This window comes from Oncorhynchus clarkii, chromosome 8 (genome assembly GCF_045791955.1).
Source record: "Oncorhynchus clarkii lewisi isolate Uvic-CL-2024 chromosome 8, UVic_Ocla_1.0, whole genome shotgun sequence".
NCBI lineage: Eukaryota > Metazoa > Chordata > Actinopteri > Salmoniformes > Salmonidae > Oncorhynchus > Oncorhynchus clarkii.
The window spans coordinates 19768583-19796010 of NC_092154.1; the positions used below are offsets into that span (position 1 = coordinate 19768583).

General features: G+C 42.2%; 1 protein-coding gene across 1 annotated transcript in view; it reads right to left on the bottom strand.

The window, feature by feature from the left end:
• Positions 1-26229, bottom strand: part of LOC139415071 (monocarboxylate transporter 10-like) — a 72494-nt gene extending 46265 nt beyond the window's left edge. The window contains exon 1 of the mRNA XM_071162840.1: positions 25602-26229. Within this exon, the coding sequence (XP_071018941.1) occupies positions 25602-25953 (352 nt within the window). The 5' untranslated portion in view covers positions 25954-26229. The remainder of the gene's footprint in view (positions 1-25601) is intronic.
• Between the last annotated feature and the right edge of the window lie 1199 nt (positions 26230-27428).

Sequence of the window (27428 nt, forward strand, 5' to 3'; positions counted from 1 at the left end):
GATTACTTCCCAAGCAAAGTCTATTTTTTTGTCTCCTCAACTTTAGAAGTTTGAAGCTCAGCCTCAATGTCAAAGAAACAAAAAAATGATGATATTCCCATATGCCTCAGAGTCAGGTCATTCCCAGGTATTTTACAGCTCGTTTCTAGCATAAAGCATCGCGGACCAAAGCGCTGTTATAAATTACTTTAGATCATCGGATCCATTTTCTTTAAGCTAACAAGGGGTAGTAGGCCTGTGCTTTTTACCATTTTCTTAAAATAAAATCTTAAAGAGTCTTGGTTTTTACTTAACAGCCCTTCACTGACACAGAGGTAGGCTATTTAAAGACTGCATGGTGACTGACAAATCTATGGATATAGCAGCCTATAGCCTAATTGTGTCGGTCAAAGAAATAGGCTACAACACAAAGCCCTGTTGTTGATAGTAAAGTCTAATAAAAATTAAAAGGGTTGAAATGAATTATGCATACTTGAATTCGCCTGCCTTCAGCACCATGAGTGGTTCATTTCTGATTGATTGTGCCAAGGCTGCTGCTTCAACTTTCAATTCTAGTAGTAGCAAGTTATAGTATCCAAGTTGAACTCCAGCTCTTCTTCACGCTCTCCTTCTCAAACTGAAAAGAACATAGGCCATAAACTGCGCACAATATTTTTTGGGGACTAGTTCTAATCAACAAATCAGAAGAAATCTTTGACTCTCCTCCTGAACTGCCACCGTGGGCCTACACAACACAGCCGTTGGTTAGACGGCACACAAAAACGTGTTTGATCAGCAAGAGCAGAGCAGGCCAGGACTCAGGGTTGGAATATTCATTACAGTGTGTACTGCAGCCTAGTTGTCGTTACACCATCCCAGCAGCCATCTTAGAAATATAACTTTGCTCTGTGCTTCTCTGAGCATGCACTTCGTAGCCTATAAGCTATGGATAATTTGAATGAGACCACAATAAATAGCCTTGACATTGTGCGCCGAGCAGAGAATCAGAGATGAAGGGTGGAATCTAGCACATATTGATACAGTTGAAGTCGGAAGTTTACATACACCTTAGTCAAATACATTTAAACTAAGTTTCACAATTCCTGACATTTCAGCCAAGTAAAAATTCCGTCTTGGGTCAGTTAGAATCACCACTATTTTAAGAATGTGAAATGTCAGAATAATAGTAAAGATAATTATTTATTTCAGCTTTTATTTCTTTCATCACATTCACAGTGGGTCAGAAGTTTACATACACTCAATTAGTATTTGGTAGCATTGCCTTCAAATTGTTTAACTTGGGTCAAATGTTTCAGGTAGCCTTCCACAGGCTTCCCACAATAAGTTGGGTGAATTTTGGCACATTCCTCCTGACAGAGCAGTAACTGAATGTTGGCCCATTCCTCAGTAACTGAGTCAGGTTTGTAGACCTCCTGGCTCGCACACACTTTTTCCAGTTCTGCCCACACATTTTCTATAGGAATGAGGTCAGGGTTTGTGATGGCCACTCCAATACCTTGACTTTGCTGTCCTTAAGCCATTTTGCCACAACTTTGGAAGAATGCTTGGGGTAATTGTCCAATTGAAAGACCCATTTGCAACCAAGCTTTAACTTCCTGACTGAGGTCTTGAGATGTTGCTTCGATATATCCACATCATTTCCTACCTCATGATGCCATCTATTTTGTGAAGTGCACCAGTCCCTCCTGCAGCAAAGCACCCCCACATAATGCTGCCACCCCCGTGCTTCACGGTTGGGATGGTGTTCTTCGACTTGCAAGCCTCCCCCTTTTTCCTCCAAACATAACGATGGTCATTATGGCCAAACAGTTCTATTTTTCTTTCATCAGACCAGAGGACATTTCTCCAAAAAGTACGAGCTTTGTCCCCATGTGCAGTTGCAAACCATAGTCTGGCTTTTTTATGGCAGTTTTGGAGCAGTGGCTTCTTCCTTGCTGAGCGGCCTTTCAGGTTATGTCGATATAGGACTGGTTTTACTGTGAATATAGCTACTTTTGTACCCGTTTCATCCAACATCTTCACAAGGTCCTTTGCTGTTGTTCTGAGATTGATTTGCACTTTTTGCACCAAAGTACGTTCATCGCTAAGAGACAGAACACGTCTCCTTCCTGAGCGGTATGACGGCTGCGTGGTCCCATGGTGTTTATACTTATGTACTATTGTTTGTACAGATGTACATGGTACCTTCAGGCATTTGGAAATTTGTGGAGTGGTTGAAAAATGAGTTTTAATGACTCCAACCTAAGTGTATGTCAATTTCTGACTTCAACTGCAAATCGCGAAATAAGCAACTAATTTTAAAAAAGTGAGAAATATTTACATTTCATGAATTACAAATTATATGACCCCCCCTTGAATGAAATTGAAAAAGCATGACCCTCCCCTATTTTCCTCCAGGTAACCATTATGTAAATTTCGATCCATCCATGAATGGAAAATAAAATCCGGACACTGACTGCCGGTTTATAACCTCTCACATAGCCTTCATATTAACTCCTGCAGAATTAAGCATTTCTTGCAGTAAAATGATACACCAAATGTAGGCTAAATATTAACTCTGGAACAGGAGTGGAGAAATATGATTACTTTCATTCAGCATCTTGAGAGAATGCGAATGCACAGTTAGATATCATCTGTAGAGGTGCTATCTTTATCAACATCCTAAAAGCTATTTCAACCACGTTGAATATGCATCCAAGCCAAACTGAAATCTTTTCAGAAACATATTGGGTCATTTTCACAGCTTTTTATTTCCTTACAACCAGTCAAACTGCACAGAAAATCTTTCCTGTTTTGTTTTTTAAAGTCATTGTATTTTCTCCCAGGTCCCTAAAAGGTCTTTACTCTGCGAAAGAAACAAACAGAGATATTTGCCAGATTGAAGCAGTCATTCTATCGATTTCTGACATTCTGGTGAGCAAGGGTTTATTTAGTCTTCTAGGGCAACATATGAGAGAAGAGAAGCTGCATGTATCTGATATAGACAAGTTGACTAACAAATAGCCTACCAAAATGTTGGAAATTATAAGCAGAAAGATATCGAAATCAGAAGAGAAAAATAAATCCTGCAGAAACCCTCGTTTCCTGTGCCACCAGAGACTCTGGGTTCGCGCCCAGGCTCTGTCGTAACCGGCTGCGACCGGGAGGTCCGTGGGGCGACGCACAATTGGCCTAGCGTCGTCCGGGTTAGGGAGGGGTTGGCCGGTAGGGATATCCTTGTCTCATCGCGCACCAGCGACTCCTGTGGCGGGCCGGGCGCAGTGCGCGCTAACCAAGGTTGCCAGGTGCACGGTGCTTCCTCGGCTGGCTTCCGGGTTGGATGCGCGCTGTGTTAAGAAGCAGTGCGGCTTGGTTGGGTTGTGTATCGGAGGACGCATGACTTTCAACCTTCGTCTCTCCCGAGCCCGTACGGGAGTTGTAGCGATGAGACAAGATAGTAGCTACTAAACAATTGGATACCACGAAATTGGGGAAAAAAACGGGGTAAAATTCACACACAAAAAAAAGGAAAAAAAAGAAACCCTCGTTTCCCCATCTGACTGTAGCCTACAGTTCCTTTTCTATATTAGTGGGTTAGGGTCGGGTCTCAGATATTCACATATAGCCGGGGGGTTTTGGATGCATTATTAGCAATTGTGGGCGGGTGCAGGTGAACAAACAGCTGACCCGCACACCAATTAGTGCACGGCAGGTCTAGTGTTGGATGCACAAGTACAGTGAAGTGCCTTTCAGTTCGTAGGCATTTATTTCACTGTACTTGTGCATGTGACATTAAAACTTGAAACTTGGAAACTTAAAACTTAGACTGGATTCCAGCAGGTCATTGGCCTGTCAGACCCTTCACACAGCAGCCAGTTAAAACCCCCAGGGAGAAGTCATGGCAACTCCTATCAAATGTAGATAAGCACAGTTGGGTCTGACTGGGAGTGATAACAAAATAATATTTTCAGTTCAACCCTTGAGTGAAGTTCAGTTTTTGTCAATGTGTGTGAATTTCACATCCAAAGAAAAAACATTTATCAGCGTCATCTCATCCGTCTCCCTGTCTGTTTTTGTTTTCGATTCATAGCTAGGCAAAACAATATCAGCTTCATATTCATGAATATGAATACCTGTTTACTCTAGCTGAATGTCAATCAATCATTCGGGTTGAACTTCCTATTCATCAAAACAGTAACACTCTTTGGGACTTTTAGCTGTTTGCCTGACTAACCCAAAGGTTGTTTACAGCTACTCTATGGCATACTTTTGGCATAGGGCCTCGCAATAACCCCATCTGGCATTCCTTTAGGGGAGTGAAAGAGAGCGAGGCAAGAGAGCCCAAGCACACTACACAGATGTGAAGGCCAGTAACCTGGCAGGGGGCTGGCCCTTAGCTTGTTGCTCCCTACGCCCCAACATCCCACAATCCCATAAGCTTCCTTGTGTTCAGATTTGGTACAGTGAGTACTGTGTAGGGCAGTAAACCATGTTGTTACCACGTGACAGCACCAGCCGGACACAAACTTCACTCTAAATCACACCATAGGGCCTTATAGCGAGAACATCCAAGAAAGACTGAAGAACACGCAGATGTATTTACTGTGTACAAGGTACTGAATTCCTCTGGATTGGATTGCATGTGGTGAAAATAATATATATGGTCATTCCTGAAGGGATATTTATCCATATTATAGATTAAAAACATGATTTCTTTTTAAGGGATGATACTTGGGGGTACTCTGGGGTCACTGTTAGTGGGGTGGAAATGGAGAAGGTAGATACTTGTATTATTATCTATTCTGATGCCTAATCACATTACCCTGCCTTGATTTACATATCTACCTCGAATACCTCGTACCCTTGCACATGGATCTGGTGCTGCCACTCCCTGTATATAGCTTCATTCTTGTGTATTTTATTCCTTGTGTTACTATATTATTAGTTTATTTTTTACTCTGCATCGTTGGGAAGGGCTCGTAAGCAAGCATTTCACGGTAACGTCTACACCCGTTGTTTTCGGCGCATGTGACAAATAAAATTTGATTTGAGACGTGGAATGGATGTGAAAAGGCAGCATGTGCTTGGCACCACAATGCACAGAAAAGGTCCGGGTCTTTTTTCTAAGTAAATCTCCTTAAGGATTATGGTAAAGTATTAAATACTGAGCTGCTTTGAGGCTATGGCAGAATATTTACCTCCTCATCATGACAGGATGACGACTATAAGACCACACAATATAACGGTACAAAGATTTGTCTCGCCTCTTAACACACACTAATCAACTTTGAAGTGATCCCTAAAAATAACATGTAGGCCTGCACACTTTGCCCACCACTGTGAGTGTGGAATTGGAATTGGAATTTGTGGACTGGGTGGAGGGCCTTCTACATGCTGCTGAAGGAAATTGCTATTGCAAGTTCATATGGGTTCATAGAGGACTGGAGCTGAGGTATGAGGACCACCTCTGTAGGATTTTGCTAAATAAATGAGTAGGCACCACAGTATTATTAATCCTCTCACCGTGGTGGGCAAAAATGCTTTGTGATGTAAAGGTTTTATAAGCTATAGCCTAATAACGCATCAAAAGCTTTTTGTTGCCTATACAACGGAATCTATCCTCAAAAAATATTTCCTTCTTGTGAGTGAAGTCAGTTAGGCTGTTATTTGATGTAAAGTATTACATTTTCCTGGGCACATTTACAGGCTAACATGAAGAGACAAGTGAGACAGCTAACTTATGGCAGAGGAGCAGAGACAGTGCTAGACTAGAGGCCTGCTGGAGTGAGCAACTCCCCCGTCAAACCAACAGTAACTGCTACAGCCTACACTCAAAAAATGAGGGGTTCAACAGGGTTCCTAAGAATCTTGGGGTTCTTGGCACTGAAAATGGCCCCAAAAATGTTCTTCCAAGAACCCCATAGAAGGTGGGGTTCATCGAGGAACCTCCTTAGTTGGTGTGGGTTCTTGCAGCCCAACTGAAATATTAGGATTTGGATTTGAAAGGATAGTAGGTGCAGGCACTTAACTGAAACATTAGGATTTGAAAGGACAGTAGGTGCAGGCACTTAACTGAAACATTAGGATTTGAAAGGACAGTAGGTGCAGGCACTTAACTGAAAAATGTAAAGATCTCCATAATTTAAGGTAAGGTTTTCCCTTGTATGATTTAAATTGATATTGTTTTGTGATGATACCATCTATCTTTCTAAAACAGAAAATGGACACCAAACAACAAAGAGGTAAGAATATGTAGGCTATAAGAATATGTTGAAGGCTAGCTGTATTGGGTGCAGATGACTGAACTGCTCACTTTGTGTCTGCAGGTATACAGACGAGGAGGCATACAAAAGTTATATTTGTTTATTATGCAGATCACATTTACCATCCTCCTCCCTTGCCTCTTCAATGAATATCCCATAGGCCTCTACATTATGGACAAGGTACAGTATGCGTATGCAAACCATTATCAAAACAGTTTTTTTCATTCACATTTACCACAAAAACCAAGGTATGAATAACTATCATGTGCATGTTTTGTTGAACATCTGTAAAATTACTTTTTATTCACAAACGTCATCCTCCCTACACCTCTGATAAATGTAACAGGAAACCTGTTCGATCACCATGCACTGCCAAAAATCATTCTGTCTATGGATACTGAGAACGTCAACATCGACACGCCAGAGGATATACTGTACAAAGGTGACTTGGGGCTCTACCTCATATTTAATTTTTTTAAATTCTGCTTCGCCACTAAAATCATAAACACTGACAAAAATATTGTGTTATTGTTATGGGTATCATAAATAAAATATTTTACAAAATTATAATAATATATATATATATATATATAAAATAATAAAAGGGGTAGTTTAACCCCAAAAGGTGATTTGAGGATTTATTAAAAGGCGTTCTTTGACGAACTTATAGGGGTTCCCACACAGTTTCAATTTGATGAACTCCTAAAGGATACTCCAGGAACCTTTTCTTTTTATAGTTTAGCCTAGCTGCCCAAACTGCCCTCTCCTCACCACAGCGGAGAGAGACCCCTCACCATGGATAAACATGTCCTCCTCATGACAACCGGACATGGGTGTTAGGATCATCTACTGCCAGCCACGCACGTGTCACACACACGCCATGAGTTTAGGCCACCTGATCTTTGATCCGTCCTCTCACAGCTTTTACATTAGCCAGTAATCATCTGTTTATCCTTCTCAGCGGGCAAGCTGAATTGGCATCAAACGGCTTTCATTCTGCTTTCACCAGGAGGTCTAAGAGCCAAAGGAAAGGGGTTTACCACTGCCCCCCATTTGTGGCGGTACACAGGACCATATTCATTGGATTAAAAAGGGTTTTCATATAGATTTTGACAGCTCTGGGGAAATGTGGAAATGCCATGACATCTGCCACTGTGCGGCAATTGTTGTCCATGACCCACATTGATGACCAACTAACCTGGCCAAGGGTCAGGCTGATATGGTTAAGCCTTACGACAAATGAGTCACAGTGGCCAAGAGAGGCTGGCATTGTTTTCACAGTCCCTACATCCAGACAAAAAAAGTTTTGAACAAAACTGCTGGCCAATATTTAGGCCAATAGTCAGGTTGAAGTTGAATGCTGAGGTTAAATGATTAGCTGTTTTCTCTGGGCTTAAAATGCATTTATTCCGCTGACATTGCAGTTCAAGCTCTTTTATATGAGGTGTGCCATAAATAGAAAAGTGAAAAGGACAAATCTAGTGCCATCTAGGGCTAAATCTAGACACCCGTCCTTCAACATCAGCATTGCTAGTTGTATTTGCTACCAAGGCAGCAGCTACTCTTCCTGGGGTACAGCCAAATTAATGCATTGCTACTCAATATGAGAATAAACATGCTTGGGCATGTGCTTTGGAATTCTCTTTATCCACTTTCAAAGAATTGCATTGGCAATTTCAGGATGAAGCCACATTTCAACATGTCCAATTGAAATTAAACAGGCCCCGGTGTGCATGCCATAAATTCCTATTTCCCTAATGAACTACATATCATCACTGAGAACGAGGATCATCTAATGACCAAATTCATCACAACTACCACCAAGCCAAATATGCTTTTAGAGAACATGTTCTGCTCTGCCCTGGTAGGAGCAGTGGTCAATTTACTCTAAGCTAATATTTGCATCATTCACACTGGCTTTCCCAATACGGTTCCTAATCCTTTGAGTGCACTTGGTTCCAATCCAAACCACCTTAATGTCAACTGAACAGACTATGATAATTCGAAGAACATGTCATGCATTTTACACCTCCAAACCTCTTCAATCGATATGAAAAATTGCAGGCTGGCAACTGAAAAATACAGGTCTGCTAGTTTAAACATCAAGGAGGCCTGAATAGCAGCATTCATTTATTTTATAGTAAATTTCTTGGAGGCCCATATCTACCTAACTGAGCAGGGCCAGTCCACCAAACTTTATAACCCGGTCTGTGGTTCAATATAAAGTTTTAGTCATGCACAGTGCTGTGGAATTAGAGCACATCTTATAATGGCAAGCATCCCAGATAAGATCAATACAACATACATGCATGCTGAATTTTCATTCATCCAGAATAAGCCTAGACCTGCTATCCGTATCTACCATATTTTTCATAAAAGGGAGGATATTTAACTGGGGAGCACTGAGCAGGACAGTTTGTGGCTGCATTGTCAAGCCTTGGAGATGTATGCCAGCATGTCTTGAGTACGATAAACCCCATGTCTGCAGTCTCCAGATACATAGGGTCATGTCCTGATGAAGAAGGGTGGTAGTTACTCAGTTAGTGACGCACTCAGTGCACTCTCACCCTCCCTGCCAGTACCGTCACTACTGCTTTCTGGGCGATGCATCAGATGAGAAATAGACAGGTGAATAAACACTATCAATAGGTTCATTCAGCATGCCTACATGTAGGCTAGCCTTCTGCATTTCTGAAAATCAACTCAAAAAAATAAAATATTCAATACTATATAAAAGCCCAATCAAGATGTGCATATAGGCCTGAAAGTGCAACTATAGTGCCTTCAGAAAGTATTCATACCCCTTGACTTATTCCACATTTTCTTGTGTTACAGCCGGAATTAAATCAAAATATATTCTCACTTTTTTATTTCATCAGACAGACACGTGTGGGGTACAGAGATTTGGTTGTCATTCAAAATTCATGTTAAACACTTATTGCACATAGAGTGAGTCCATGCAACTTATGACTTGTTAAGCTATTTTAACTTGCCATAACAAAGGGGTTGAATACTTATTGGCTCAAGTCCACTTTGGCGTTATGGGGTGCTATGTGTAGGCCAGTGACACAACATCTCAGTTTAATCCATTTTAAATTCGGTCTGTAACATAACAAAAATGTGGAAAAAGTCTAGGGGAGGACAGCTCATAATAATGGCTGGAACAGCACCAAACACAAGGTTTCCATGTATATGATACCATTCCACTTCAGCCATTTCCACGAGCCCGTCCACCCCAATTAAAAAGTGCCACCAACCTCCTGTGATTGGTGGTGTGTCAAATTAACATCCACGCATCCTGTCAAGGCAATGGGCCTCCCTCCATCGGCCTTCTCTTACACTTCCTCTACTTAGAAGCAAAGCAGTGCCGTAAAGGGAGTATATTTAGCGCAAACGCTTCCACCATGGTGCACTTTACCACAGCACTCTCTCACTGCAGCTACTCCAGCGGTCCCAACACCAGCGCGCATGCAATTGCAAACACGTTCGTGGGGAAACCGTTGTTCACTCATTTATTATTGTGTTAAACACACAGAAAGCTATATTTGTATTTTATTTCACCTTTATTTAAGCATGTAGGCCAGTTGAGAACAAGTTCTCATTTACAACTGTGACCTGGCCAAGATAACAAACTGACAAACAGAGTTACACATGGGATAAACAAACTTAGTCAAAAACACAATAGAAAAATATATATACAGTGTTTGCAAATGTAGTAAGATTAGGGAGGTAAGGCAATAAATAGGCCATAATGGTGAAATAATTACAATTTAGCAATTAAACACTGGAGTGATAGATGTGCAGAAGATGAATATGCAAGTACAGATACTGGGGTGCAAAGGAGCAAAAAAATAAATAACAATATGGGGATGAGGTAGTTGGGTGGGCTATTTACAGAAGGGCTCTGTACAGGTGCAATGATCGGTAAGCTGCTCTGACAGCTGATGCTTAAAGTTAGAGAGGGAGATATAAGACTCCAGCTTCAGTGGAGTCTTACATGAAGGCTATATCTAGTTATTGGTTCTTGGTCAGGGAGGTGACCAAGAACCTGATGGTCACTCTGAAAGAGCTCCAGGGTTCCTCTGTGGAGATGGAAGAACCTTTAAAAAGGACAACCATCTCTGCAGCATTCCACCAATCAGGCCTTTATGGTAGAGTGACCAGATGGAAGCCACTCCTCAGTAAAAAAAAAAAAAAGGCACATAACAGGCAGCTTGGAGTTGGTCAAAAGGCACCTAAAGGACTCTCAGACCCTGAGAATCTCTGGTCTGATGAAACAAAGATTTAACTCTTTGGCCTGAAACCTGGCAACATCCCTAATGGTGAAGCATGGTGGTGGCAGCATCATGCTGTGGGGATGTTTTTTAGCGGCAGAGACTGGGAGACTTGTCATGATTAAGGGAAAGATGGATGGAGCAAAGCACAGAGATCCTTGATTTTATTTTTTAAACCTGCTCCAGAGCGCTCAGGACCTCAAACTGGGTCAAAGATTCACCTTCCAACAGGACAATGACCCTAAGCACACAGCCAAGATAACACAGGAGTGGCTTCGGGACATGTCTTTGAATGTCCTTGAGTGGCCCAGCCAGAGCCCGGACTTGAACCTGATCGAACATCTCAAGAGAGACCTGAAAATAGCTGTGCAGCGACGCTCCCCAGCCAACCTGACAGAGCTTGAGGGGATCTGCAGAGAAGAATGGGAGAAACTCCCCAAATACAGGTGTGCCAAGCTTGTAGCGTCATACTCAAGAAGACTCAAGGCTGTAATCGCTGCCAAGGGTGCTTCAACAAAGTGCTGAGTAACGGGTCTGAATACTTATGTAAATGCGATATTTCAGTTTCTTTTTTTTGCCAAAATTTCTAAAAACCTGTTTTTGTTTTGTCATTGTGGGGTATTGTGTGTAGACTGAAGAAGAAGAAAACCGATTTAATCAATATTAGAATAAGGCTGCAACGCAAGTTATTTTGTGGAATTTCTTTCCTTCTTAATGCATTTGAGCCAATCAGTTGTGTTGTGACAAGGTAGGGGTGGTATACAGAAGATAACCCTATTTGGTAAAAGGCCAAGTCCATATTATGGCAAGAACAGCTCAAATAAGCAAAGAGAAATGACAGTCCATCATGAACTACCTCCTACTCTGTCCCAGATGCTAATATATGCATATTATTATAATTATTGGATAGGAAACACTGAAGTTTCGAAAACTGTTTGAATGATGTCTGTGAGTATTACAGAACTCATATGGCAGGCGAAAACCTGAGAAAAATCCAACCAGGAAGTGGGACATCTGAGGTTTGTAGTTTTTCAAAGGTTTGCCTACCGAGTACACATTGAGATATGGATTAGGTTGCACTTCCTAGGGCTTCCACTAGATGTCAACTGTTTTTTGAAAGTTGAATGAGGATTCTACTACAAAGGGGGGGCTCATGAGTCCTGTTCGAGTCAGTGGTCTGGCAGAGAGCCTTGGTCTCATGACGCGCGTTCCCGATAGAGTTACCTCGCGTTCCAGTGATTTTTCTGAAGACAGGAATTCTCCGGTTAGAACATTGATGTTTTATGTTAAAAACATCCTAACAATTGATTCCATAATTAGTTTGACATGTTTCTAAAGGACTGTAACGGAAATTTTCGAGTTTTTGTCTGGGTGAAATGCTCGCGCCTCATGAAGATGGATTACTGGGCTGAACACGCTAACAAGTGGCTATTTGGACCTACATTATGGAACTTTATGGAACAAAGTCATTTATTGTTGGACTGGGATTCCTGGGAGTGGCTTCTGATGAAGATCAAAGGTAAGTGAATATTTATGGTGTTGTTTCTAACTTTGTTGATTCCAAAATGGCGGCTATTCCTCTGGCTGTTTTGGGTTCTAAGCTCCGTTCTCAGATTATGCTTTTTCCGTAAAGTTTTTAGAAATCTGATACAGCGGTTGCTTATTCTGTGAATAACACTAATATCTTTTATCAATGTTTATTATGAGTATTTCTGCTAAAATCACCAGATGTTTTGGAATCAAAACATTACTGCACTCAGCGAGAGGCTGAGCTGCCTTCCTCACTATCCATTTAGGTGGAACTCTTACCGCCGGAACACTTCTCCGGCGTGGTTACAATTTGAGAAAGGTTGTCTAGGGTTGTGATTGGTGGATAACCTCTGTGCACGTGTAGTCACGCAATTGGGACATGATTCAACATTGGGCTGACAGAAGAGACAGTGAGACGCTGCATTTGTAAAACGTTACAACATTATAACACCTCAATTCTTGCGATACAGGCATTTTCCATATCGCGCTAAAACTCGAATATATCGAAAAAACTTGATCGCCCAGCCCTAAGGCAAAGGGTGGCTACTTTGAAGAATATAAAATATATTTTCATTTAACACTTTTTTGGTTACTAAATTATTCCATGTGTTATTTCATAGTTTTGATGTCTTCACTATTATTCAACAATTTAGAAAATATTACAAATAAAATAAAAACCCTTGAATGAGTAGGTGTCCAAACTTTTGACTGGTACTACAGTTGAAGTTGGAAGTTCACATACACTTAGGTTGGAGTCATTAAAACTAGTTTTTCAACCACTCCACTGTAACGATTCTCGTCCTCCTCTTCTGAGGAGGAGAAGTAAGAAGGATCGGAGGACCAATGCGCAGCGTGGTAAGTGTCCATATTGTATTTATTATATGAACAAAAACCAACGGGAACGAAACAGTCCTGAACGGTGAAATACAAAACACAGAACAGAAGAAAAAAAAATCACCCACGAAACACTGGTGGGAAAAGGCTACCTAAGTATGATTCTCAATCAGAGACAACTAACGACACCTGCCTCTGATTGAGAACCATACCAGGCCAAACGCAAAATACAACATAGAAAAACAAAGACTGCCCACCCCAACTCACGCTCTGACCATGCTAAAACAAAGACAAAACAAAGGAAATAAGGTCAGAAGGTGACATCCACAAATTTCTTGTTAACAAACTATAGTTTTGCAAGTCAGTTAGGACATCTACTTTGTGCATGACATAAGTCATTTTTTCAAAAATTGTTTAGACATTACTTCACTTATAATTCACTGTATCACAATTCCAGTGGGTCAGATGTTTACATACACTAAGTTGACTGTGCTTTTAAACAGCTTGGAAAATCATGGCTTTAGAAGCTTCTGATAGACTCAAATGATGTCAATTAGCCTATTGGAGGTGTACCTGTGGATGTATTTCAAGGCCTACCTTCAAACTCAGTGTCTCTATGCTTGACATCATGGAAAAATCTAAAGAAATCAGCCAAGACCTCAGGAAAAAAAGTGTAGACCTCGTCAAGTCTGGTTCATCCTTGGGAACAATTTCCAAACGCCTGAAGGTGCCACGTTCATCTGTACAAACAATAGTACGCAAGTATAAACACCATGGGACCACGCAGCCGCCATATCGCTCAGGAAGGAGACGCGTTCTGTCTCCTAGAGATGAACATACTTTGGTGCGAGCAGTGCAAATCAATCCCAGAACAGCAGCAAAGGACATTGTGAAGATGCTGGAGGAAACAGGTACAAAATTATCTCTATCCACAGTAAAAACGAGTCCTATATCTACAACCTGAAAGGCAGCACAGCAAGGAAGAAGCCACTGCTCCAAAACCACCTTAAAAACTTCTTAAGGCTAGGGTGCGGTATTTTCACATCAGGATGAAAAGCGTGCCCAAAGTAAACTGCCTGCTACTCAGGCAGAAGCTAGGATATGCATACTATTAGTAGATTTGTATAGAAAACTCTGAAGTTTCTAAAACTGTTTGAATGATGTCTGTGAGTATAACAGAACTTATTTGGCAGGTGAAACAGAGGTCACTCTCTTTTCAATAAAGTTTTCTATGGGGATCTGGATTTCTAAGGCACTTGCTTGCAGTTCCTATCGCTTCCACTGGATGTCAACAGTCTTTAGAAATTGGTTGATGTTTTTCCTTTGAGAAATGAAGAAGGCAGTTCAGAACGAGGGTCGAGTGAAGTGTACTGTTTGTTAGAGGTGCGTGACCTGAAAGCACGCTCCACTTTGTTTTCGTCCGGTATTGAACGCAGTTTATCCCGTCTTAAATTTGATCGATTATTTACGTAAAAAAATACCTAAAGTTGTATTAGGAAAGTTGTTTGAAATGTTTGGACAAAGATTACTGAAAGAATCACTGAAAGAATAAACATTTGTTTTCGAAATGATAGTTTCCGGATTCGATCATATTAATGACCAAAGGCTCGTATTTCTGTGTGTTCTTATGTTATAATTAAGTCTGATTTGATAAAGCAGTCTGACTGAGCAGCAGCAGGCCCGTAATCATTCATTCAGTTTTTGTGGAGCAATTGGTAACAATGCTTTGAGTGTGGCTATTGTCGATGTGTTCCTGGTTCGAGTCCAGGTAGGGGCAAGGAGGGGGACGGAAGCTATACTGTTACACTGGCAATGCTATAGTGCCTATAAGAACATCCAATAGTCAAAGGTTAATGAAATACAAAATGGTATAGAGAGAAATAATCCTATAAATACTATATGAACTACAACCTAAAACCTCTTACCTTGGAATATTGAGAACATATGAAAGTTGGTGGTTCCTTTTAACATGATACTACTTCATGTTCTGAGCTAGGAACTCAGTCCTCAACACTGGGGCCCCACAAGGTTGCGTTCTGAGCCCTCTCCTGTACTCCCTGTTCACCCACGACTGCGTGGCCACGCACGCCTCCAACTCAATCATCAAGTTTGCGGACGACACAACAGTGGTAGGCTTGATTACCAACAACGATGAGACGGCCTACAGGGAGGAGGTGAGGGCCCTCGGAGTGTGGTGTCAGGAAAACAACCTCACACTCAACGTCAACAAAACTAAGGAGATGATTGTGGACTTCAGGAAACAGCAGAGGGAACACCCCCCTATCCACATCGATGGAACAGTAGTGGAGAGGGTAGCAAGTTTTAAGTTCCTCGGCATACACATCACAGACAAACTGAATTGGTCCACTCACACAGACAGCATCGTGAAGAAGGCGCAGCAGCGCCTCTTCAACCTCAGGAGGCTGAAGAAATTCGGCTTGTCACCAAAAGCACTCACAAACTTCTACAGATGCACAATCGAGAGCATCCTGGCGGGCTGTATCACCGCCTGGTATGGCAACTGCACCGCCCTCAACCGTAAGGCTCTCCAGAGGGTAGTGAGGTCTGCACAACGCATCACCGGGGGCAAACTACCTGCCCTCCAGGACACCTACACCACCCGATGTCACAGGAAGGCCATAAAGATCATCAAGGACATCAACCACCCGAGCCACTGCCTGTTCACCCCGCTATCATCCAGAAGGCGAGGTCAGTACAGGTGCATCAAAGCTGGGACCGAGAGACTGAAAAACAGCTTCTATCTCAAGGCCATCAGACTGTTAAACAGCCACCACTAACACTGAGTGGCTGCTGCCAACACACTGACACTGACTCAACTCCAGCCACTTTAATAATGGGAATTGATGGGAAATGATGTAAATATATCACTAGCCACTTTAAACAATGCTACCTTATATAAATGTTACTTACCCTACATTATTCATCTCATATGCATACGTATATACTGTACTCTATATCATCGACGGTATCCTTATGTAATACATGTATCACTAGCCACTTTATACTATACTATGCCACTTTGTTTACATACTCATCTCATTTGTACATACTGTACCCGATACCATCTACTGTATCTTGCCTATGCTGCTCTGTACCATCACTCATTCATATATCCTTATGTACATATTATTTTTCCCCTTACACTGTGTACAAGACAGTAGTTTTGGAATTGTTAGTTAGATTACTTGTTATTACTGCATTGTCGGAACTAGAAGCACAAGCATTTCGCTACACTCGCATTAACATCTGCTAACCATGTGTATGTGACAAATAAAATTTGATTTGATTTGATTTGAATGTTAGCTTTTTTACATGGCACATATTTTTACATGGCACATATTACTTTCTTCTCCAACACTTTGTTTTTGCATTATTTAAACCAAATTGAACATGTTTCATTATTTATTTGAGGCTAAATTGTTTGTTTTATATTAAGTTAAAATAAGTGTTAATTCAGTATTGTTGTAATTGTCATTATTACAAATGTAAAAAATAAAAAAATTACAAAAAAATGTAATTTTAATTTTAATTTTTTTTAAATCGGCCGATTAATCGGTATCGGCTTTTTTGGTCCTCCAATAATCGGTATCAACGTTGAAAAATCATAATCGGTCGACCTCTAATGTAAACTTCTGACCCACTGGGAATGTGATGAAAGTAATAAAAGCTGAAATAAATCATGCTCTACTATTATTCTGACATTTCACATTCTTAAAATAAAAGTGGTGATCCTAACTGACCTAAGACAGGGAATTTTAACTAGGATTAAATGTCAGGAATTGTGAAAAACTGAGTTTAAATGTATTTGGCTAAGCTGTATGTAAACTTCTGACTTCAACTCTATATAGTGCATTCGGAAAGTATTCAGACCCCTTGACTTTTTCCAAATTTTGTTATGTTACCGCCTTATTCTAAAATGTGTAATTAAAACATATTTTCGCTAGGGGGCACTATTTTTATGTTTGGAAAAATAACGTTCCCAAAGTAAACGGCCTATTTCTCAGGCCCATATGCTAGAATTGACAGATAGAGTGTTTTCTATCCTAAAGTTTCCAAAATATTGTCTGCGAGTATAACAGAACTGATATTGCAGGCGAAAACCTGAGGAAAATCAAACCAGGAAGTGGCTTCTATTTTGAAAGCGCAATGTTCCATAGCCTGCCTTCACTCCATTAAAGGGATATCAACCAGATTCCTTTTCCTATCGCTTCCTCAAGGTGTCTGTCTGTAGACATAGTTTGAGGCTTTTATTTTGAAAAATGAGCGAGAAAGATAACATCGCGTCTGGTGTTTGCATGAGTTTTGCTTGCGCAACAGAGCTTGGGCAGCCATCGTCTCTCCCTCTCCTACTGAAAAAGAGACCGTGCCAGTTGATATTTTATCAATTATTTATTAGAAAAAACGTTTGACATGTTTATGTGGACATTACGGATACTATTTGGAATTTGTCTGCGTTGTCGTGACCGCTCGAGCCTGTGGATTTCTGAACATAACGCGCCAAACAAACTGAGGTATTTTGGATATAAAAACAATCTTTATGGAACAAAAGGAACATTTGTGTAACTGGGAGTCTCATGAGTGAAAACCTCCGAAGATCATCAAAGGTAAGCGATTAATTTTATTGCTTTTCTGATTTTCGTGACCGAGCTACTTTGATGCTAGGTGTTCATAATGTTTTGTCTAGTGATCGATAAACTTACAAACGCTTGGATTGCTTTTGCTGTAAAGCATATTTTCAAAATCTGACACAACAGGTGGCTTAACAAAGAGCTAAGCTGTGTTTTGCTATATTGCACTTGTGATTTCATGAATATAAATATTTTTAGTAATATTATTTGAATGTGGCGCTCTGCAATTCAGCGGATTCTCCGCTGGGTACACGATATCAAGTGCATGCACCCATAGGCAAAAAAAACAAGTATATTTTTTTAACCTTTATTTAATTAGGAAAGTCAGTTAAGAAATGTTGTTTTATTTACAATGATGGCCAACAGTCATTGTGTGGTCTCAATTAAATGATCCATAGCCTATGAATTGCATGCTCAGAGAAGCACAGAACAAAGTTACATTTCTAAAGAAGCTGCTGGGATTGTGTAAATAAAACTAGGCTGCATTACACGCCACAATTAATACTCCAGCATGGACTATGCTGTTCAGTTTGAGAAGGAGAATGCAAAGATGAGAAGGAGAACCGGAGGTCGACTTCAATAGCTTGCTAGTACTATAATTCATTTTTGTTAAAAACAATATGTATCTTGCCCATTATGTATTTATTGACCAATAAGCCAGATTTGATTAACTTCCATTGTGGTGCTGAAACTTGAAGCAGCAGCTGGGCACAATCAATCAGAAATTGATAGCTCATGGTGCTGAAAGCAGGTAAATTTGAGTATGCATAATTTGTTTCAAGTGTCTTCACTTTTAATTAGACTTTACTACGACTTTACTAACAACAAGAGGGCTTTGTGTTGGAGTCTATTTCTTCCTATTCAAGAAATTTCATTTCAGAGGTCCAATTTTTTCCATGTAACCCTTATTATAAATAACATTCATTCATGTAACTTGATACTGGGCTCTCACCATCAAGTTACATGCACAATTATGAGTTTTGATCGTCCATTGACATCAGTGAGAAGACATCAGTGAGATATTGTCTAACAACAATATAGGCCTATGACTTTGATTTAATAGTCTATTTTAGGTGAAACATACATTTTTGATCATCCTTTAATCATATTGTTACTTTGTCTCTAAAATCAACTTCTTTCCATTTTTTTTTCTTTGAATTTTATCCCCAATTTCATGGTATCCAATTGTTAGTAGTTACTATCTTGTCTCATACGGGAGCTCATACTCCCGTATGGGCTCAGAGAGACGAAGGTCGAAACACAACCCAACTAAGCCGCACTGCTTCTTAACACAGCGCGCATCCAACCCGTATGCGGGCTGCACCAATGTGTTGGAGGAAACACTGTGCACCTGGCAAGGATATCACTACCGGTCAAACCCTCCCCAACCCGGACGAGGCTAGGCCAATTGTACGTCGCCCCATGGACCTCCCGGTCGCGGCCGGCTGCGACAGAGCCTGGGCGCGAACCCAGTCTCTGGTGGCACAGCTGGCGCTGCAGTACAGCGCCCTTAACCACTGCGCCACCCAGGAGGCCCCGGGGCGACAGATTTTTACCTTCTCAGCTCGGCGATTCAATCTGGGCTCGAACCCAGTGTCTCTGGTGGCACAGCTAGCACTGCGATGCAGTGCCTTAGACCACTGCGCCACCCGGGAGGCCTCTTCTTTCCATTTCTATAGTCATGTTACGAAGATTGACATTAAACTGTCTTTTACCAGTTCTAAATATTTTGGCATGAACTGTAGGCTATCTGATACAACTTCCTGCCCATATGAACAAATGTATTTTAGGTCATAACTAAAAACAGCCACAATTAATTTAATGAAAGAAAAGCAGCAAACATACACAACATTGTTTCACATTCTTTTTTTTGTGAATTTTCGTGGTATCCAATTGTTGTAGTAGCTACTATCTTGTCTCATTGCTACAACTCCCGTACGGGCTCGGGAGAGACGAAGGCTGAATGTCATGCGTCCTCCGATACACAACCCAACCAGCCGTACTGCTTCTTAACACAGTGCGCATCCAACCCGGAAGCCAGCCGCACCAATGTGTCGGAGGCTACACCGTGCACCTGGCAACCTTGGCTAGCGCGCACTGCGCCCGGCCCGCCACAGGAGTCGCTGGTGCGCGATGAGACAAGGAGATCCCTACCGACCAATCCCTCCCTAACCCTGACGACGCTAGGCCAATTGTGCGTCGCCCCACGGACCTCCCGGTCGCGGCCGGTTACGACAGAGCCTGGGCGCGAACCCAGGGACTCTGATGGCACAGCTGGCCATTGCTCCTTAACCACTGCGCCACCCGGGAGGCCCTGTTTCACATTCTTTAACAGACACAAACATGCAATAAATTACAGCTTGCTTCACAGCCATTTCCCACCCAAAACACAGGGGAACTCGATTTATTGTGGCTTACAGTGGGCGGAGGGCTCTGCAGTCTGTATGCAGTGTTGTACTTGACACTTAAACACATAACTATAGAAGACTTCCTGACAGAACAGAGGCAGGTAGCATTTGTGCAAGACAATAATCTCCCCCCTTTGAGCCCCCTCTACACCTGCTTTACTTCACCCTCACTGCAGGAAGCTCAGAGCTTGAGGCTGTAGCTGGAAGAAAGGCCTTTGCTCTCTGCCAATGGGCTACATCTATGTTTGGGAGGGAAAGGACATAAATGAATGTTGAATAACACCATTAGTCCAACTGTTGAGACAAACTAAATCTAATAGGAAATGTGCTGTTACTGTCCAACTGGTGACTGGAGAGCCAACACCTTTAGAATCTGACTGGATAGGAAGGGGTCAAGGGTGCGTGTGGGTGTATCATGCTTTACAGATAGGCTTAAGATGGGTGTTGACAGTCTAAATTTAAAATGTCAACTTTGCTTGAGTGACAGCTAATTTTAGGTCCCAGTTCATCTCAACACCATTGGGACAGGGCTGGTCTGTAGCTGTGCTATTCTATAAAAAGAAAAGAAAATGGGTTCATGATCCATCTAGCTAGCCAATATTCCAAATGAATTAAACAGATCCAGAAACCCCCCTAGAAGTTGATTATAGGATCTCTGTAGAAACCCCTTGTGTTTCCCATTATTTCTGCAGCTATACCAAGCCCATGATGTCATGCATAGTAGAGAAATTATCATGTGGCAGGGTCTACAGACAATCACGGATTACAAAGGGAAAACCAGCCACGTCGCGGACACCGACATCTTGCTCCCGGACAAGCTAAACACCTTCTTCGCCCGCTTCGAAGATCACACAGTGTCACCGACGTGGCCTGGTCCCAAGGACTGTGGGCTCTCGTGTTCCGTGGCCGATGTGAGTAAGACATTTAAACGTGTTAACCCTCGCAAGGCTGCCGGCCCAGATGGCATCCCTAGCCGAGTCCTCAGAGCATGCGCAGACCAGCTGGCTGGAGTGTTTACGGACATATTCAATCTCTCCCTATCTCTGTTGTCCCCACTTGCTTCTTGTAACTGAACTAAATGACTATCACCCCGTAGCATTCATTCTGTCATAATAAAGTGTTTTGAGAGGCTAGTTAAGGATCATATCACCTACACCTTACCTGACACCCTAGACCCACTTCAATTTGCATTCCACCCCAATAGATCCACAGATGATGCAGTCACCTTCGCACTACACGCTGATCTATCCCATCTGGACAAGAGGAATACCTATGTAAGAATGCTGTTCATTGACTACAGGACAGCCTTCAACAGCATAGTGCCCCCCTAGCTCATCACTAAGCTTGGGGCCCTGGGTCTGAACCCCGCCTTGTGCAACTGGGTCCTGGACTTCCTGATGGGCCCCCCCTGGTGGTGAAGGTAGGAAACAACACCACTTCGCTGATCCTCAAAACGGAGGCCCCACAAGGGTGTGTGCTCAGCCCCCTCCTGTACTCCCTGTTCACCCATGACTGCGTGGCCACACATGCCTGCAACTAAACCATCAAGTTTGCAGATGACACAACAGTTGTAGGCCTGATTACCAACAATGAGGAGACAGCCTACAGGGAGGAGGTGGGGGCCCTGGCGAAGTGGTGCCAGGAAAATAACCTCTCCCTCAACGTCAACAAAATGAAGGACCTGATCGTGAACTTCAGGACAGCAGAGGAGCACACCCCCATCCACATCGACGGGACCGCAGTGGAGAAGGTGAAAAGCTTCAAGATCCTTGGCGTACACATCACTGACGATCTGAAATAGTCCACCCACACAGACAGTGTGTGTGTTGAAGAAGGCGCAACAAATTATTTTCAACCTCAGGAGGCTAAAGAAATTTGGCTTGGCTCCTAAGACCCTCACAAACTTTTATAGATGCACAATTGAGAGCATCTTGTTGGGCTGTATCACTGCCTGGTATGGCAACTGCACTGCCCGCAACTGCAGGGCTCTCCAGAGGGTGGTGTGGTCAGCCCAACACATCACCGGGGGCACACTGCCTGCCATCCAGGACATCTGCAGCACCCGATGTCACAGGAAGGCCAAAAAGATCATCAACCACCCGAGCCACTGCCTGTTCAACCCACTACCATCCAGAAGGTGAGGTCAGTAAAAGGTGCATCAAAGCTGGGATCGAGAGACTGAAAAACAGCTTCTATCTCAAGGCCAGACGACCGTTAAACAGCCATCACTAGTCGGCTACCACCCGGTTACTCAACCCTGCACCATAGAGGCTGCTGCCCTATTTAAATAGACATGGAATCACTTGTCACTTGAATAATGTTTACATACTGCTTTACTAATTTCATATGTATATACTGTATTCTATTCTACTGTATTCTAGTCAATGCCACTCCGACATTGGTCGTCCTAATATTGATATATCTCTTAACTCCATTCTTTTACTTTAGATTTTTTATTTTTGTGAGTTGTTAGATATAACTGCACTGTTGGAGCTAGGAACACAAGCATTTTACTACACCCGCAATAACATCTAGTAGTGTAACAGTGACATGAGTATACGTCAGTATACTGTAGGTAAAATATACATGATATGGGTTGCCAAAGGCTCCATGAACTCCCCTCTGTCTGGGACCTTTAGCTACTGGCAGTATGCCTAGCTGGATAATGTTCCTCTCAGGATATCCCTAGAGGAGACCTCTGACAACTGGAGAGGGACTACGACTGGGGAAAGTGGAAGGCAGGGCAACAGCTGGACTTGAAGCATGCTGATGCGATCCTGGCTACTCATTTCAGACTGAGGAAGAAGAAATTGTACTGAAGAAAATCAAGGAATGAGTGATCACTTGGCCAATGAGTGATCACTTCGAGTGATAATTACATTGTAATTACAATGTGACAATGCTGTGATTAGTAGCTATCAGTTAACAAGATCTGATACATCTATCAATGTAGTGATTCATTGTTTGTTAATCATCGTAGATTTGATTACCACTGCCAATCAGTGTATCTTCCCAGCTTTGATCCTATATTTGATGCAGGACCTTCCGTTTGAAAAGGTTATAGGCTACACAAATGAGTCTCCTTAACACGTAACCTAATCAAAGAGTGGGAAATAGCCTATTCACACTTCTCACCCATTATCGTGGCCAAATGTAAATCACACGTCAACAGAAACCAATTCTCAAACCCAAATAACATCAGCAACAGGTGGCTAAAGACAGTTGAACAACGTGGGATCATTATCCATGTGGTTGAGGTGAACCTTTAGCCATGGAGAGGAAAAACACACACTGGGCATGCTCACTCACTGTCTGAACATTTTCCAGAAATGTTTGAACCTTTTAATGGCCCTGAAACTGACAGGGCTGTGGTCATCTGTTTCAAGGCTACCCCGCAAAATGTTATGCCTGTGTTGTACAAAGGAGGTTCTTCTTATCTAATACTGTGAGGATGAAATGGCAGTGCAATGTATAGCCATTAACTATGAACAGCCAAATGTATTGAGATAATCTTTCATGGGCTTCTTTTCAAGAGCAGCTGCCAAAGAATACACATTGCACATTGAGACTGGCCAGAGAATCAGTGGGAGTGGAAATAAACCCCTTCCCCTATAGTAGGCTACATACAGTGCATTTGGAAACTATTCAGACCCCTTGACTTTTTCCATATTTTGTTACGTTACAGCCTTATTCTAAAATTGATTAAATATTGTTTCTCATCAATCTACACACAATACTCTTTAATGACAAAGCAAAAACACACAAAAAAAAAATACATACCTTATTTACATAAGTATTCAGACCCATTGCTATGAGACTCGAAATTGAGCTCGAGTGCATCCTATTTCCATTGATCATCCTTTAGATGTTTTTACAACTTGATTGGAGTACACCTGTGATAAATTCAATTGATGCGACATGATTTGGAAAGGCACATACCGGTCTATACAAAAGGTCCCACAGTTGACAGTGCATGTTAGAGCAAAAACCAACCATGAGGTCGAAGGAATTGTCCATAGAGCTCCGAGACAGGATTGTGTCGAAGCACAGATCTGGGGAAGGGTACCAAAACATTTCTGCAGCATTGAAGGTCCCCAAGAACACAGTGGCCTCCATCATTCTTAAATGGAAGAAATTTGTAACCACCTAGACTTTTCCTAGAGCTGGCCTTTTCCTATAGCGGGAGAAGGGCCTTGGTCAGGGAGGTGACCAAGTACCCGATGGTCACTCTGACAGAGCTCCAAAGTTCCTCCGTGGAGATGGGAGAACCTTCCAGAAGTACAACCATCTCTGCAGTACTCCACCAATCAGGCCTTTATGGTAAAGTGGCTAGACGGAAGCCACTCCTCAGTAAAAGGCACATGACAGCCCACTTGGAGTTTGCCAAAAGGCACCTAAAGGACTCTCAGACCATGAGAAACCAGATTCTCTGGTCTGATGAAACCAAGATTGAACTATTTGGCCTCAATGCCAAGCGTCACATCTGGAAGAAGCCTGGCACCATCCCTACGGTGAAGCATGGTGGTGGCAGCATCATGCTGTGGGGATGTTTTTCAGCGGCAGGGACTGGGAGACTAGTCAGGATCGAGGGAAAGATGAACGGAGCAAAGCACAGAGAGATCCTTGATAAAAACCTGCTCCAGAGTGCTCAGAACCTCAGGCAAAGGTTCACCTTCCAACAGGACAATGACCCTAAGCACACAGCCAAGACAACGCAGGAGTGGCTTCGGGACATGTCTCTGAATGTCCTTGAGTGGCCCAGCCAGAGCCTGGACTTGAACCCGATCGAACATCTCTGGAGCAACCTGAAAATATCAGTACAGCGACGCTCTCCATCCAACCTGATGGAGCTTGAGAGGATCTGCAGAGAAGAATGGGAGAACTCTCCAAATACAGGTGTTCCAAGCTTGTAGTGTTATACCGAAAACTTGAGGCTGTAATAGCTGCCAAATGTTCTTCAACAAAGTACTGAGTAAAGGGTCTGAATACTTATGTAAATGTGATATTTTTTTTATTTTTATAAATGTTTTAATAAATGTCTAAAAACCTGTTTTTGCCTTTTCATTATGGGGTATTGTGTGTAGATTGATGAGAGAAAAACAAACATTTTTAGAATAAGGCTACATGGGATCAGAGACCAGCAGCCTTCTAGTGTCAACACCACATAAATGCTGACTTTTTCCATGTAGGCTACATAGACCCACCAATAGAGACCCACATCTGATAAGATGTGTATGAACCCTTAACAGTGAATAATCAGAGGTCTCTATGGCATAGCGTCATTTGTACATTTCTGTGAACCGACTTGAAAAAAGACATTTCCTCCACCTCAAGCACTGTCTAGCCATGTGGCACGCTCGAATTGTTGACTGACACCAGATAACGTTAGCAATCTAGACCGTGCTAGCTGGAAAGGTGATTAGATCGGAAACTTAGTTTGATGGTAAATTAATGACATTCTCTAAACTTTGTTGCATTAGTGTGATTTGTATGCCGTTCACTAGTCCCAGTCAACGATAGCATACAAGGAAGAACGAAAATGAATGTCACAAGTTGATATGCTGCCAGAAAGTAATACAAATATTTTATGAGGCATGCGGATGCAAGCTAACTCGCTAATACAGTATTTAGCTAGGTTACTCGCGTTATGCGGACTTTTCTCACCTGTTTTGAACCTGAGGTCCACATCATCTGCTGAGCCGAATTCTTTCAGAAGGGACATGAACAGGATCCCAAAGGCGTTCTGGATTCCGAACACCGCTCCATTGCACCACATGGCAGCAAGCATAACCACCCACCCCCATCCTCCTTCTGGGTGCACGAACTCAGGCTCCTCCGCAGTGACCGGGACCTGCTCTTGGATGGTTCCTTTGCTTCCCCCGTTCTCATTGTTCTCCTCAACTTCATCCGGGCGCTTTTCAAATGACTTAATTGGTGTCTCTTCCGCAGGTTCCGCAGCAACCATTTCTTTAGTTGTCTCATACTCATTGTCTGTCATGTTGGTACCTTCTGTCATTTCTTCGCACGACAATGCAGATTTTTAACACTGTCAAATATGATGACAGCAATAATGTGACTATGCCGCTAACTAGTCTAAATGATGTACTCTCAAGCTGCAGTCAAACTTAACTGAAGAGATTCAGATAATGGTATGCCGCAAAATGTCTATCTACAAATATGAAGACTTTGCATTTTCTTTCATCGAATTGTTATCGAAAAGTTGCATCAATTCAGAAGCAGTAGCCGTAATGATATGTTCTATCAACAGCCCGCACTGTCTTTAGTGCGTGTCAAACACCAGTGTAGAAATATTGTATAAATAGATACCCCAGAGGGGCGGGACGTGCGTACATTACGTCGGGTTTTTGTCGCTGATTGGATTTACCGTACTTTTCAAGTATGACGTAAAGAACATTGAATAATTACTGTAGTGTTTGAAAAAGTGAAGAACATTTTTTTTCAAGATAGATAAGATCCAGAACACATTTATTTTTCTCTCTTATCCAGAGGTTCCTCTTGCAAGGAAAGAGTAAACATAGGAGTCTGTCATTTGTGCTGTAATGAGTAAGGGATAATCAACTAGGGGCTATGCGTTCTATGGAAAATAATGAACAACGTGGAAGGTGTCAACGTTTTCTAAATTATCTGCGTGATAAGCCTGTACATTGTTAAAAACTAAATCTATAACTTTTAAATATGACTTCATTTAAATAAGACTTAATTTGACAATTTTTGCTATTGATTTCAGTATAACACCAGAGCCCAGAGTTTTCAAATGAATAATGTCAAACAGCTACCTCTTGTGTACAAAGTAGACTATCCACAGAAACATCCAGCGATTTGATAACAATACTTCTGATTTCATATCTGCCAGCAACCTTTTCATACCTGAAGGCTGACTGATATATACCAATTTATCTAACGTGGTGAGCCCAGATTACAATTGTGATTTGTTCATATGAAGGTAAGTGTATATACCTAAGGGTTTTGTGGCAGCAGAGTGAACCCTAGGACTCGTTCTGCAACTGTTTCCTGGACCTTCTGATGGTCAAACCCCAGGTAGTGAGGGTAGGCAACATCACCTCGGCCACGCTGACCCTCTATACGGGGGCATGCTTTGTACTTTCCTGTATTCCCCGTTCACCCACGACTGCGTGGCCACGCACGACTCAGGTTTGCTGATGACACGATAGTGGTAGGCCTGATCACCAGGGATGATATAACAGCCTATAGGAAGGCTGTCTTAAACCTTATGTTTATTCATTCGTGTAACAGGCAGGCTCCTCGTGGAGTGCAATGAGGCAGGTGGTTAGAGCGTTGGATTAGTTAATTGTAAAATTGCAAGATTGAATCGCCGAGTTGACAAGGTAAAAATCTGTCGCAGTGGTTAAGGGCGCTGTACTGCAGCGCCAGCTGTGCCACCAGAGACTATGGGTTCGCGCCCAGGCTCTGTCGTAACCAGGAGGTCCGTGGGGCGACGCACAATTGTTG